General features: G+C 39.5%; 1 protein-coding gene across 1 annotated transcript in view; it reads left to right on the top strand.

Annotated features, from left to right (window-relative positions):
* The window catches only part of ANKRD13A (ankyrin repeat domain 13A), a 49,856-nt gene that overhangs the window by 12,295 nt on the left and 23,440 nt on the right, over positions 1-14,121 (top strand). Inside the window, exon 2 of the mRNA XM_006870454.1 lies at positions 13,875-14,007. Within this exon, the coding sequence (XP_006870516.1) occupies positions 13,875-14,007 (133 nt within the window). The remainder of the gene's footprint in view (positions 1-13,874; positions 14,008-14,121) is intronic.

Here is a 14,121-nt window from a genome sequence, read left to right on the forward strand (position 1 = left end):
GAAATATGTTTGATCCTTGATGTGAAGACACTTGTCTCAATTGGTACTTTAAGCTACTACATCCATAAGTATAGGTCAAGTTCATCAAATTGTAGCAATTTACACTTTTTACCTTTATCAAATTTTTTTATCTTCCTGTGGTCAAGTTCTGATCATCAAGCCATAAAGCTAGGTCAAATGTATACTATCTACAAGTTTAGGCATGCTTAGTCGTCTTCCCCCACTTCATATTAGCTGGACGCTTCACTCTCAGCTCTAGCCCTCTGTGGTTAGGTTAATGTCCATGGGCTCAGGAAACTTCAATGTCCAAGTCTCCCCAAACTTCAGACCAACCTGCCTTTCCTCTTCTCTTTCTCATCACGAGGAGTCTATAGAACGTGGTCGAACTCAGGCCATATCTTTATTACTGATTTCCCCCCACTTCCACACAATGTAGTCACCAGCAAGCTTACATCCCTGCTAATGTAAAAAATGGAGGCTCCCCTCCCCTCCATTTTTGATAAACAATGTCTAAATTTCTCACTCCTATAAAGGAGTGCAGCCAGAGTGCTCCTTGGAAGCAAAGATAGCCAAACTTCATCTCTCATACTTCGGACATATTGTCAGGAGGGACCAGTCGCTGGAGAAGGACATCATGTTTGGCAAGGTGGATGATCAGAGAAAAGAGGAAGACGCCCAAAAAGATGGATTGGCCAAGTCGCAGCATCGACAGACTCAAGCGTGGAACAGTAGTGAAGTTGGCCCAGGATCAGGCAGTGTTTCATTCTGCTGTGCATAAGGTTGCTATGAGTTGGTCCCAACTTGATGGCACCTAACAACAACTTCAAGTACTGGTGTGGTGCTGTGGGTTAATGCACCAGACTGTAAAGCCATTTGAACTGCAAGGTCGGTGGTTCAAGCTCACCAGCTGCTCCTCGGAAACCCTATACATGGTCGCTGTGGGTCACAGCTGACTTGATGGCACTTCACAGCAACAACATCAACCCAGTACACTGAGCAAACAAGGCCATTTCTTGATAAGAAGAACCCTTCCATTTCAGTTGGAATTTTGAGTTGCTGCATCCATAGGCAAAAGTTTAGTTCATCAAATTGTAGCAATTTAGCAGGCTAAATTTTAAATTGATAAATTTATATGATCCATGAATAATGTTATAAATTTTGGCAGAAAAAAATGTTCCCTACCCCTGCACCAGTTGAAGACCTTAAAGCCTCTCTATTAACTGTAATATGAAATTTGAACTAACATATTTAGGAAGATCGTGGCAACTTACGTGACACTCCGTAGTGTGGGTGTATAAGCACTCACTACGTGTAAGGCTCTGTACTAGAGATTTACTCATGTTTCACTGTACTGCTTGTAAGAAGTCGTTAAGGCTGTAATATATTTTACTGTTCCCATTTTACAACTGAACAAATTGAAGTTGAAGGAAATGTAAGCAATTTGCCTAAGGTCAAATAATATACAAGGGGACTTCAAAAAGTTCCTGGAAAAATTCTGTTTTCTTTCCATTCCAGTTTTCCACAAACTTTGATGCCTTCTCATATTCGGAATCAACTCGATGGCACATAACAGCAGCATATACGTGATAGATTGGTTTTATATATTACATATGAACATGCATGCATTATTTTGCATCTTTATCGAGATGTAATTCTCAGAATTTATAGTTCACTCATTTAAAGTGTGCATTTCAGAACCCACTTGATGGCTGTATGTATTTTTGAATTAATTGATTTTTAGTATATTCACAGTTATGTAACCATCACTACTATCAAATTCCAGAACATACTCATTACCCCAAACAGAAACACCATACCCATTAGCAATCTTCTCCATTTTCCCCCAAAACCCTCTGTCCAAGGCAAACAGAGAACTGCTTTCTGTCTCTATAGATTTGCTTATTCTGGATAGTCCATATACATGGAATCTTATAGTAGGTGGTCTTTTGTACCTGGCACCTTTGACCTCATACAATGTTTTCAGTATTTATCAATGCTGTAACATGTATCAGTATTTTGTTCCTTGTTGTTGGTAAAGTACTGTCGAGTTGATTCTGACCCATAGCGACCCTATATAGGGTTTCCAAGGAGCAGCTGGTGAGCTTGAACCGCCGACCTTGCAGTTCAAACGGCTTTTCAGTCTGGCGCATTAACCCACAGAGCCACACCAGGACTCCTTGTTCCTTAGTATTGAATTATATACCACTAGATAGGGCATATCACAGTTTATTTATTCATCAGGTTCTAAATGGTTTGAAATCAGGAAAGTTGCATGTCAGAATTGTGTCCTTTCATCATATTTATTCAGTCCGTATGCTGAACAAATAATTCAGAGAAACTGGGTGATATGAAGAAGAATGCTGCATCAGGATTGGAGTAAGTCTCATTTTAACAACCTGAGGCACAACAGATGACACAATCTTGCTTGCTGAAAGTGAAGAGGACTTGAAGCACTTAACTGATAAAGATCAAAGAATACATATCAAAGATCAAAGAAACCAAAACTCCTCACAACAGGACCAACAGAATGACAACATGATAAACGAAGAAAAGATTGAAGTAGTTTAGGATTTCATTTTTCTTGGATCCACAGTCACTGCTCATGAAAGCAGCAGTCAAGACATCAAGCGAAATACTGCATTGGGCAAATTTTCTGCAAAAGATCTCTCTTTAGTGTTAAAGAGCAAAGATATCACTTTGAGGACTAAGGTTCACCTGACTTAAGTTATGGTATTTTCAATGACCTCATATGCATGTGAAAACTGGACAGTGAATAAGGAAGGCTAAGAACAACTGATACATATGAATCATGATGTTGATGAAAAATATTGAGCGTACCATGGACTTCCGGAAGAACAAACAAACCTGTCTTGGAAGAAGTACAGCCAGAACGTTCTTAGAAGTGAGGATGGAGAGACTTCATCTCATGGACTTTGGACATGTTATCAGGAGGGGCCAGTCCCTGGAGAAGGACATCATGTTTAGTGAAGTAGAGGATCACCTAAAAAGAGGAAGACCCTTAATGAGTTAGATTGACACCGTAGCAGCAACATTGGGCTCAAATAAACAGTAATTATGAGGATGGCACAGAACCTGGTAGTATTTCATTCTATTATATAAAGGCTTGCTACGAGTTGGAACTGAATCGATGGTACCTAACAACAACAGTCCATCAATTCATAGACGTTTGGGTTGTGTCTACTTTTTAGTTTTTATACTGTTGCTGTAAACATTGTTGTACAAGCTGATGTGGCATAACTCAAAATGAGTGAAAAAGCTGCAAACATCCATTAATAACCAGAACATAGAATGTAATATGAATCTAGGAAAACTGGGAGTCATCAAAAATGAAGAGGAATGGATAAAGATCGATATTCTAGGCATCGTTGTTGTTAGGTGCCATTAATCAGTTCCAGCTCCATCATCACAGTTGTTATGTGTGAGCCCACTGTTGATGCCACTGTGTCAATCTGTTGTGTTAAGGGTCAATCTTATTCTTTTGGGGTTTTTTTTTTTTTTTTGCTGATTGCCCACTTTACCAAGCATAATGTCCTTTTCCAGGGACTGGTCCCTTCCTGAAAACATGTCCAAAGCATGAGAGACGAAGTCTCGCCATCCTTGCTTCCAAGGACTATTCTGACTTCTTCCAAGACACACAGGTTTGTTCTTAATGCAGTCCATGATGCTTTCAGTATTCCTCACCAACACCACAATTCAAATGCATTGTTTCTTCTCTGGTCTTTCTTATTGTCTAACTTTCATATGCATTGACATGATTGACAATGTGATTGAAAATATCATGGCTTGAGTCAGGTGCATCTTAATCGCATATCTTTGCTCTTTAATACTTTAAAGAGATCTTTTGCAGCAGATTTCCCTAATCCAATACGTTGTTTGATTTCTTGACTACTGCTTCCATGAGCGTTGATTGTGGATCCTTGCAAAATGAAGTCTTTGACAACTTCAGTCTTTCCATTATCACGATGCTACTTATTGGTTCTGGCAGCACAGTGGGTTACATGTTGTGCTGCAAAACACAAGGTCAGCAGTTCAAATCTACCAGCCACTCAATGAGAGAAAGATGACACTTTCTAGTCCTGTAAAGATTTACAGTCTTGGAAACCCTGTATAGGGTCGCTATGAGTCAGAATTGACTCCATGGCACACCATCATTTAGTGGTCTAGTTGTGAGGATTTTTGTTTTCTTTACATTGAGGTGTAATCCATACTGAAGGCTATATTTTTTGATCTTAATCAGTAAATGCTTCAAGTCTTCTTTGCTTCCAGGAAGCAAGGTTGTGTCATCTACATATTACAGGTTATTAATCAGTCTTCCTCCAATCCTGATGCCATACTCTTCTTTATATAGTCCAGCTTCTTGGATATTTGTTATCATACAAATTAATTAAGGTAAAAGGATACAACCCTGATACACACCTTTCCTGATTTTAAGCCATTCAGTGTTCCCTTGTTCTATTTGAATGACTACTTCTTGGTCTGTATCAGGTTCCTCATGAGCACAATTAAGTGTTCTGGAATTACCATTCTTTGTAATGTTATCCATGCTTTGTTATAATTCACACAGTTGAATGCCTTTGTATAGTCAATAAAGCACACGTAAACATCTCTCAGACATTTTCTGCTGTCAGCCAAGGTCAGTCTGACGTCAGCAGTGATATCCCCTCATTCCACATCTTCTGAATCCAGTTTGAATTTCTGGTAGCTCACTATTGATGCACTGCTGCAACCATTTTTAAATTATCTTAAGCAAAATTGTCCTTGCATATGATGATTTGTACATTCTGTTGGGTTGCCTTTCTTTGGAATGGGTACAATTATGGATCTCTTCCAGTAAGCTGCAAGGTAGCTGTCCTCCAAATTTCTTAGCATAGATAAGTGAACTCTTGTAGCACTGCAGCAGCTTGTTGAAGTTTCCATTTGTATTCTGTCAATTCCTGGAGCCTTGCTTTTCATCAGTGCCTTTAGTGCAGCTTGGACTTCTTCCTTCAATACCATTGGTTCTTGGTTCTTGGAAATAGTTGAACATTGACCAATTCTTTTTGATACAATGACTTTGTGTATTCCTCCCATCTTCTTTTGATACTTCCTGCGTCATTCAATATTTTCCCCATGTTGTTGTTGTTGTTAGATGCCACTGAGTCGGTTTTACATCATAGTGATCCTGTATAGGGTTTCCATGGCTGTAAATATTTATGAGATCAGAAAGCCCCATCTTTTTCTTGCACAGCAGCTGGTGAGTTTGGCTGCCAAACTTGTGGTTATCAGTCCATGCTTGTCCTACAGCGCCACCAGCGCTCCTATTTTGCCCATGGAAGCCTTCAATATTGCAACCTGAGACTTGAATTTTTTCTTTAGCTTGAGCATATTCTTCCCTTTTGACTTTCTAACTCTTAAGTATGTGTATATTTCATTATAAGACTTTGTCTCCTCCATCTGCCCTTTAAAATTGTCTGTTCATCTCTTTTATTTCGCCCCTTCTTCCAGTCATTTTTTAGCTTCTATGTGTTCAAGAGCAAGTCCAAAATTTCTTCTAGCATCCATTTTGTTTCTTCACGTTCTTTATGCCATCCCATAACTCCTCTGCTCTTCAGTCATTAGTATGTAATGCATCAAATCTCTTCTTGAGATGGTCTCTAAATTCAGTTGGGTCTTATTCAAGGTCATGTTTTAGCTCCCATTGACTTATTTTAATTTTCTCCAGCTTCAATCTGCATATGAGTCGTTGTATGGTCAGTTTCACAGTCAGTCCCTGACCTTGTTTTGGTTGATGATAATGAACTTCTCCATCATCTCGATTGATTTGATTTTTTATATTCCATTTAGCGAGGGTCAGGTTTATAGTTACCATTTATGATGTTGAGAAAGTTATTCGTTATGAATAAGTCATTGGTCTTGCAGAATTATATCATGGGATCTCCAGCATCGTTTCTATCACCAAAACCATACTTCCAACTACCAGTCCTTTCTTTTTGTTTCCAACTTTTGTGTTACAATTGCCAGTAATTATCAGTGCATCTTGATTGCATGTTTGATCAATTTCAGACTGAATAGTTCGTTGTTGTTGTTGTTGTTAAGTGCTGTTGGGTCGATTCTGATCCATAGCGAACCTACATAGGGTTTCCAAAGAGCAGCTGGTGAGCTTGAACCACCGACCTTGCAGTTCTAACGATTTTGCAGTCTGAAGCATTAGCCCACACCAGGAGTTGGTAGAATTCTTCAATTTCTCTATCATTGGCTTTAGTAATTGGTTTGTAAATTTTAATAACAGTCATCTCAACTGGTTTTTCTTATAGTCATATGAATGTTATCCTATCACAGACACCATTATACTTGAAGATCGATCTTGAAATGCTTTTTTTGACAATGAATACAAGCCATTCCTCTTCAATTTGTCATTCCCAGCAAAGTAAACCATGTGATTGTCTTGTTCAAAATGGCCAGTTAGGATACCAATTTTTCTATGTTCCATTTCATTTTTGATGATTCCCAAATTTCCTAGAATCATACTTTGTACATTCCATGTTCCAATTATTAATGGACCTTGAAAGCTGTTTCTTCTCATTTTATGTTGTGCCCCATCATCATATGAAGGTCTTGAAAACTTGGCTTCATCCATATCATTAAGGTCAACTGTACTTTGAGATGTTGTATTTTGAGTGCCATGCAATCTGAGGGGCACATCTTCCGGCACTATATCAGACAGTGTTCTACTGCTATCCATAAGGTTTTCAGTGGCTAACCATTCAGAAGTGGTCTGCCTTTCCTTCTTCCTAGTTTGTCTTAGTCTGCAAGCTCTGCTGAAACCTTTCCACCATGGGTGACCCTGCTGGTATTTAAAGTACTAGTGGCATAGCTTCTAGCAGCACAGCAACTCACAAGCCACCAGAGTACAACAGGCTGACAGGTGAGTGATGTACTCTAGGCATTAATGAGTTTAAATGGACCGGTACTGCTCATTTTGAATCAGAAAATCACATGATCTATTATGCCCAGATTGATAAATTAAAGAGGAATGGTGTCACATTCATTGTTTTAAAAAAAAGAACACTTCAAAATCCATCCTGAAGTATTACTCCAATTTATGTGCCAACAATTAAAGCCAATGATGAAAAAAATTGACGAATTCTACCAACTTCTTCAGCCTGAAATCAATCAAACATGCAATCAAGATGGACTGATAATTGGTGATTGGAATGCAAAAGTTGGAAACAAAGAGGAAAGGTCAGTAGTTGGAAAATATGGTCTTGTGATAGAAATGACACAGACATTGAACTTTAATGATCGAAGATGACGAGTTGTGGAATAACATCAAAGATATTATACATGAAGAAATCCAAAGTCATTAAAAAGACAAGGAAGAAAGAAGACCAAAATGGATGTCAGAAGAGACTGACAAATTTGTTTTAAAATGAAGAGAAGCTCAAGCCAAAGGAAGAAAATTTGAAGTAAAAGGCCAGGAAAGTTGGGCCGAGAGTTTTTTCCCATTATGACAATGCACTTTCTCATTCTTCCAGGGTAGCAAGGGCTGTCCTACAAGAATTTTCTTGGGAAACCTTACCCCCTCCACCCTACAGCCCTGATCTTGCCCCCTTCAGCCTTTTTGTTCTGAAAACTCAAAGAACATTGAAAAAAAAACCCACCACAATTTGAGTCTCAAAAGGATGCCCAAACTGCTATTTTGATATAGTAGAAGTCAAAGTGCACAGCATTCTTCAAGGCAGAGCTAGAGAGATGGAAACACCACCTTCAGAAATGTATAGATATAGAGAATATGTCAGGAAACAAAAATTTCCTATTTTGATGTTTTACTTAAGGAGCCCTGATGATGCAGTGGGGTAAACATCCCCCTGCTAACCTGAAGATGGTGGTCCAGACCCACCAGCTTCTCCTTGGGAAAAAGATGAGGCTGTCTGCTCCTGTAAAGATTTAAAGTCGTGGAAACACTCTATAGGGTTGCTCTGAGTCAGAATCGACTTGATGACAGTGGGTTTAGGTTTTTTTAAATTTGGTTTTGTTCAATGAAAGTTTCTATGATTTTGTAGGAATACTCTTTGATACTCATATGATTTGCAAATGTTTTCTCCCATTTTGTGGGTTGTCTTTTCATTTTATTTATGGTATTGTTTGAAGCAGAAAAGTTTTACATTTTTATGAATTTCCATTTATCTGTATTTTCTTTTTTTACTTGTTGTACTTAAGGGCTTGCCTAACACAAGGCCATGAAAATTTACAACTATGAGTTTTATACTTTTCACTGCTAACATTTAGGTCTGATCCATTTTCAGTTGTTTTCTGTAAATGTGTCCAACTTCATTTCTATTTTGATATCAAATTATTCAAGCACTATTTGTTAAAAAGATTGTTTTCCCTCTATTGGATTATTTTGACACTCTTTCTGAAAGTCAATTGACCATAAATGTATGGGTTTATTTCTTAACTCTAAATTGTTACCATGGTTACCCTATGACAGTATTCCACTGTCTTGATTACTGTGGGTATTTATGTGAAATAAGCTTTGAAATTGGGAAATGAAGTCCTCTAGTTTTGCTCTTTTTAAAAGATTGTTTTGGTTATTTTGGATTATTTTCATTTCCACATGGTATTAGGGGATGTGGGGGTGGAAAATAGCTGAGATACTGATAAGGATTATCTTGAATCTGTAGCTCAATTAAGCCTGAAGGGGACAAGATCAGCGCTGTAGGGTGAAGGGAGTAAGGTTTCCCATCAAAAGTCTTGTACAACAGCCCTTGCTACCCTTGAAGAATGAGCACAAGTGCGTTGTTGTATTGGGTAAAAATCCCTTGGTCCAACTTTCCTGGCCTTTTACTTCAGAGTTTCTTCCTTTGATTTTAGCTTCTTTATATTCTAGAGCATTGCCATTTTAACAGTATTATGTCTTCTGACATATGAACATGGGGTGTGTTTTCATTTTTTAGGTCATCTTTCTGAGTATAATTTTTTCTAACACTTTTGTTTGTTTGAAAATTTTTTTATTATGAATTGAGTGAAGGTTTACAGAGCAAATTATCACTCATCAAATCGTACACCATACACTTTGTTTCATCTCAATGATTGCAGTTCCTTCCATGCAACAAGTTTTTAGAGGGCTCCTTAGGAGTTTCTATAGATAGGATCACATCCTGAATAGAGAGACATTACTTACTCCTTTCTAATCTGGTTGCTTTTTTTTTTTTTTCTTCTCTAGCTAGAACTTATAATGTGTTGTTAAATAATGGTGACAAGAGCTGTCTTTCTTCAGATTTTAGGAGCAAACCATTCAGTCTTTCACCTTTAAGTATAGTATTCCTTGTGGTTTTTTAGTTTATGATCTTTATGAAGTTGAAGTTGTCTTCTATTCCTAGTTTGTTGAGTATTTTTATCATGAAAGGTGTTGCATTTTGTCAAATACCTTTTTTTGCCTCTATTGTGATGATTATATGGTTTCTATCCTTTATTCCATTGATATGTAATTATATTAATTGATTTTCTGCTATAAAACTAATTTTGTATTCCTGGTATAAACCCCGCTTGGTTATGGTATCTGATTCTTTTTATATTGCTGAATTGGGTTTGCTAATATTTGGGCTAGAATTTTGTGTAGAAAATGTACCTATAGTCATAAAGATATCGGTTGTAGTTTTCTTATTTTGGGGTATCTTTGTCTGGTTTTGGTCTCAGGGTAACTGTTGTTTTCTTGTGCTATCCAGTTGATTGTGACTTAGCAACTCTATGGGTCACAGACTCAGACTGTTCCATAGGGCTTTCTTGACTGTAATCTTACCAGAAGCAGAGTGCCAGATCTTTTCTTCTGCAGTGCCACTGGGTGGGTTTGAACTACCATGCTTTTAAGTTAGTAGCCCAGTTGTTTATGCCATCCAGATGCCTGATAGGATGTAAAAGCTAGAAATCTAGAAATATTCAACTTAGACCTGACCCTTTGGAATTCTCAATCCCTCTGGTGAGTTAGACAGGCCCTCCCCTTAAGAAAACAAGGAATCATAACAGGCTGTGTGTACCACATTCCAGGAGATAATACAGGATTTCAGAACGTGGGAGATCGTCCAGGCCTGGAATTGCTCCAGGAAGTCCATGTTCAGTTAGCAGAATGTCTTCAGCCCCTCCTTTTATTCCTTGACAACAGCTTTTACCTTTACTGTATAATAACCCTGACATAAGTTTCACAAAGCAGGGCAGGTCAATAGCTGCTCGATTGTACCTGTTTTGCTGAAGTCACCTCTCCTTCTGTCCCCGCGGCCCCTGTGAGCAACATGCTCAGGTTACCTTCAGGGATTGCAGTTAGTGTTTGGACAATAGCTAGCATCTCAAATCAAGACAATATACATACATTTTCTAAGAAGGATTATGGTGGTAAAAAAAAAAAAAAAAAGTTCCAGAGAGTCCCATGGTATTATATCATTGGAAGCCCTTTTAGAGTCCCCTTTTGAAAGAGGTGCCCAGTCATACAGATGTGGTTCACATCAGAGACATTGCTGGTGGATCCAGGGAGCAAATGCGGGTACTTAAAGGAGGGTCAGAATAGGAATGAAGAGATAAAGGCCAACTGTGTATGTCTGGCTGGAGGACCAGAATGGGGTGTGTATTCTGACGTTGATCTCTTCAGGTTTGCAGGTCATGCCCCCTGTCTGTAGGACTGTACATGCTGGAGGGTTTATGTGCCGTTTCGGGGCACGAGAAACACATGTCATATTAAGACTGATGCTTTGGTGGGAATCCAGCCAGAAAATGAAATTTTATTCGGACCCAAATTATCTTCTGTACTTTCAGTTTTGGTTATAACCCTGCATTTCCTGTTTTCAACTTGAATACTGATATGTGCTTGTGAAATCCCCCACATTCTATGTCGTTGGGTAATTGTATTTCATGAATGCCGCAGGCCTTATTTAGATCTAATTTAACTACTGTGACTAGCTTTAGGTGACTCTTCTGGTTGTGCTTAATGATCAGAGACCCATAGCTCACATTGATTTATTAGGTACTTAACTTTATAGAGAAAGGAACTCAGTAAGTATAAACTTTATTTGTAGTCCATATGCAAGTATACATGTTTACATATGCTGCTGTAGTTGGTGTGTTAGTGCTATTTTCTATTTTTATATTTAATATTCTCTCTGCATTAAACAGGAGTACAGTGGGCAAATCCCACCTTCAATGCTAACTTTATGGTAGGGCTCAGCATGAACCCAATTGTGATGGTGTGGGGGTGGACTTAGTCCTCACCTTTTGTCTTAGGTTGGGTTCTCTAGAGGCAAAACCAGTGAAGTTTCTTCTTGTTGTGTGCCATTGAGTCATTTCAGATCCACAGCAATCCTGCATAGGGTTTCCAAGAGCAGCTGGTGGTTTGAACCATAGACCCTGTGGTTATCCGTCCAGTGCTTATCCTACAGCTCATAGAGAGAGATTGATTTCAAGGAAATAGCTCACACAGGTGGCCAAGTTCCAAGTCCATGGGTAAGAAGACACTCTGAAAGCTTCTCCTGATTCATGTAGCTACAAGGGCTGACAAACCCCAGGTCAGCAGGTAAGGTGGCAGGCTGCTAACAACTCCCAGGATGGGCAGGCAATATGGCAGGCTGCTGGCTCAAGACCAGACAGCCGGTGATCAGATGATGAGCCAGATGCAGGATCCAGATCTAGGAACAAGCAAGTGAGCTTTGCCAGAGCATCCCTATATATTAGATGCAGGCCACATCCCTGAGGAAGTTCTCTTTCAGTTGATTGGGTGTTCATAGCAGATCTCATCATGGAGGTGATAGTTGTTGTTGTTGTTAGGTGCCATCGAGTTGGTACCGACTCATAGCAACCTTATGCACAGCAGAACGAAACACTGCCTGATCCTGGGCCAACTTCACTGCCGTCGCCACGCTTGAGTCCATCAATGCTGTCACTTGGCCAGTCCATCTCATTGGGGATCTTACTCTCTTTCTCTGTCCCTCCACCTTACCAAACATGATATCTTTCTCCATCGACTGGTCCCTACTGACATCAAATCTCATCATGAGGGATGACTACACTGTAATTGTCAAACCACTGAGAACTGTGACCCAGCTACGTTGTCACACAACCCTACCATCACATCATCCCACTTCAGTGTCATCATTAACCATTCACACAGCACTCTCTCTCCAACCCTAGCTTCCCAGAGCTCACGAGTCAGATGCATACCATCTTTCAGCCCCAGCCACCCAGAGCTAGGCCAAAGCTCACACGTTAGAAGAACATCTTCTTTCAGATGTAGAACAGATAGATGCCAACCCTGCTGGCTCTCACTGCACCTGTGGGTTCATGAAGTCACTGGAACTACTCACGGAACTCACAGACAGTACACTAGACTTGTGGCTCTTACAACCAAAAGGAGTACAAAGGAAGACACAGAAGGTGAGGTCTGGCAGAGGAGAAGGTGGTGGTGGTATCAAGAAACTTCTGTGTCCCAAAGAGGAATGTCTCATTCTCTCTCCTGCCTGATCACCAACCAGAAAACTCCATCTGAGCCGTAGGGCTCAGTGCTCTTTTTGCCTCACCTCATGGCCATGCTAGATTATAAAAGGGCTCAAAAAAATTTGTGGAAAAATGGAAGTAAAATATAATGGAATTCCTCCACGAGTTTTTTGAAGCCCCCTCATACAACAGGCCTGGTGAGGCTTAGGTTGTTAGTACCAGGCTCCAGATTGTCCCCCTCTTTGTTTGGTCACCCTCTCTGCTTTCCTGTCTCTGTCCCCCTCACTTCTACTTATTAGCCTCAGGTGTTGGTCATGCTTGAAAGAACTGAAAACAAGGGTGAAATTGCTCTCTGCAAGGTGAATCCATACCTCACAGGCACTATTAACTTTATAGAAAAAGGAAATCAATAACTACAAATTTATTTATAGCCCCCAAATTAATCTTTCAACCTTGTCCACATGCAAACATGCATTTTTATATGTTGCTGCAATTCGCATGTAAATACTATTATTTATACATAGTTGCTGTTGTTGTGTACCGTTGAGTCAGTTCCGACAAGGGTTTCCGAGGAACCACTGGTGGGTTTGAACTTTTACACTTAGTATTATTTTTCAAATACATTTCTGTATACTAGTGTAAGTCCAAAGTATTTCTATAAAATCATGGAAACATTGTTTCTTGACTTCTGAAGGTGGTGTTTCCATCTTCCTAACTCTTCTCTGAAGAATTCTGCTTTCTATTAATGCTACATCAAAAGGACAGTTTGGGCATCCTTGAGGGATTCATATAGTGTTCCTTTGAAGTGTTTTTGAGTTTGGGGAACAAAAAGATGTCTGAGGGATAAGATCAGGGCTGTAGGGTGGATGGGTACGGTTTCCCAATGACATTCTAAGACAGCCCTTGCTACCCTTGAGGAATGAGCAGGTGCATTGTTTCAATGGGAAACAATTCATCCATCTAACTTTCCTGCCTTTTTCCCCCACCAATGTAATTTTCAGTTTTCTTAAAGTGTCTTGATAAGCTCCAATGCTCATCCTGTGTCCTTTGAGAAAATCTATCACGATTATTCCTTTGGAGTCCCAATAAACAGTCACTAGAACCTTCTGAGCTTACTTCTCTGCTTTGAATTGAACCGGTCCAACAGATCCCCTTGAAAGGCTCTGTTTTGATAGGGCCTCGTTTTTGAAGACCCCTTAACAAGACTAAGACAAGTGTATTCTTGAGAGAGCTGGTTTGCAGCCATCCTCTGAATTCTGAGACATGTTCATACATGTTTTGTTTGGAATAAACCTGTCCACATATAAACTGTAACCCTTGTAGCAATATGTTTTGACTCCCTCTCGTAATATATCTGCCAGCAGGTTTCTACTAAACTGCCATTGTTTACGTCACAGAATGTTGAGGCTCTGGATCCACGAGGTCGAACCTTATTGCACCTTGCTGTGTCTTTGGGACATCTGGAGTCGGCTAGAGTCTTGCTTCGACATAAAGCTGATGTTACAAAAGAAAACAGCCAGGGATGGACAGGTAAATGTGCTTTAAAAATCATTTAAAGCCTTTCATTTTAGGAAGGAAGGAAGTCCAGGCTCAATCAAAGTTTTCCTCAGAGTCATCTTCACCTTAAAGCTCTTCCTTTCTTGG

Source organism: Chrysochloris asiatica, unplaced genomic scaffold, assembly GCF_000296735.1.
Source record: "Chrysochloris asiatica unplaced genomic scaffold, ChrAsi1.0 scaffold00142, whole genome shotgun sequence".
NCBI classification, from domain to species: Eukaryota; Metazoa; Chordata; class Mammalia; order Afrosoricida; family Chrysochloridae; genus Chrysochloris; species Chrysochloris asiatica.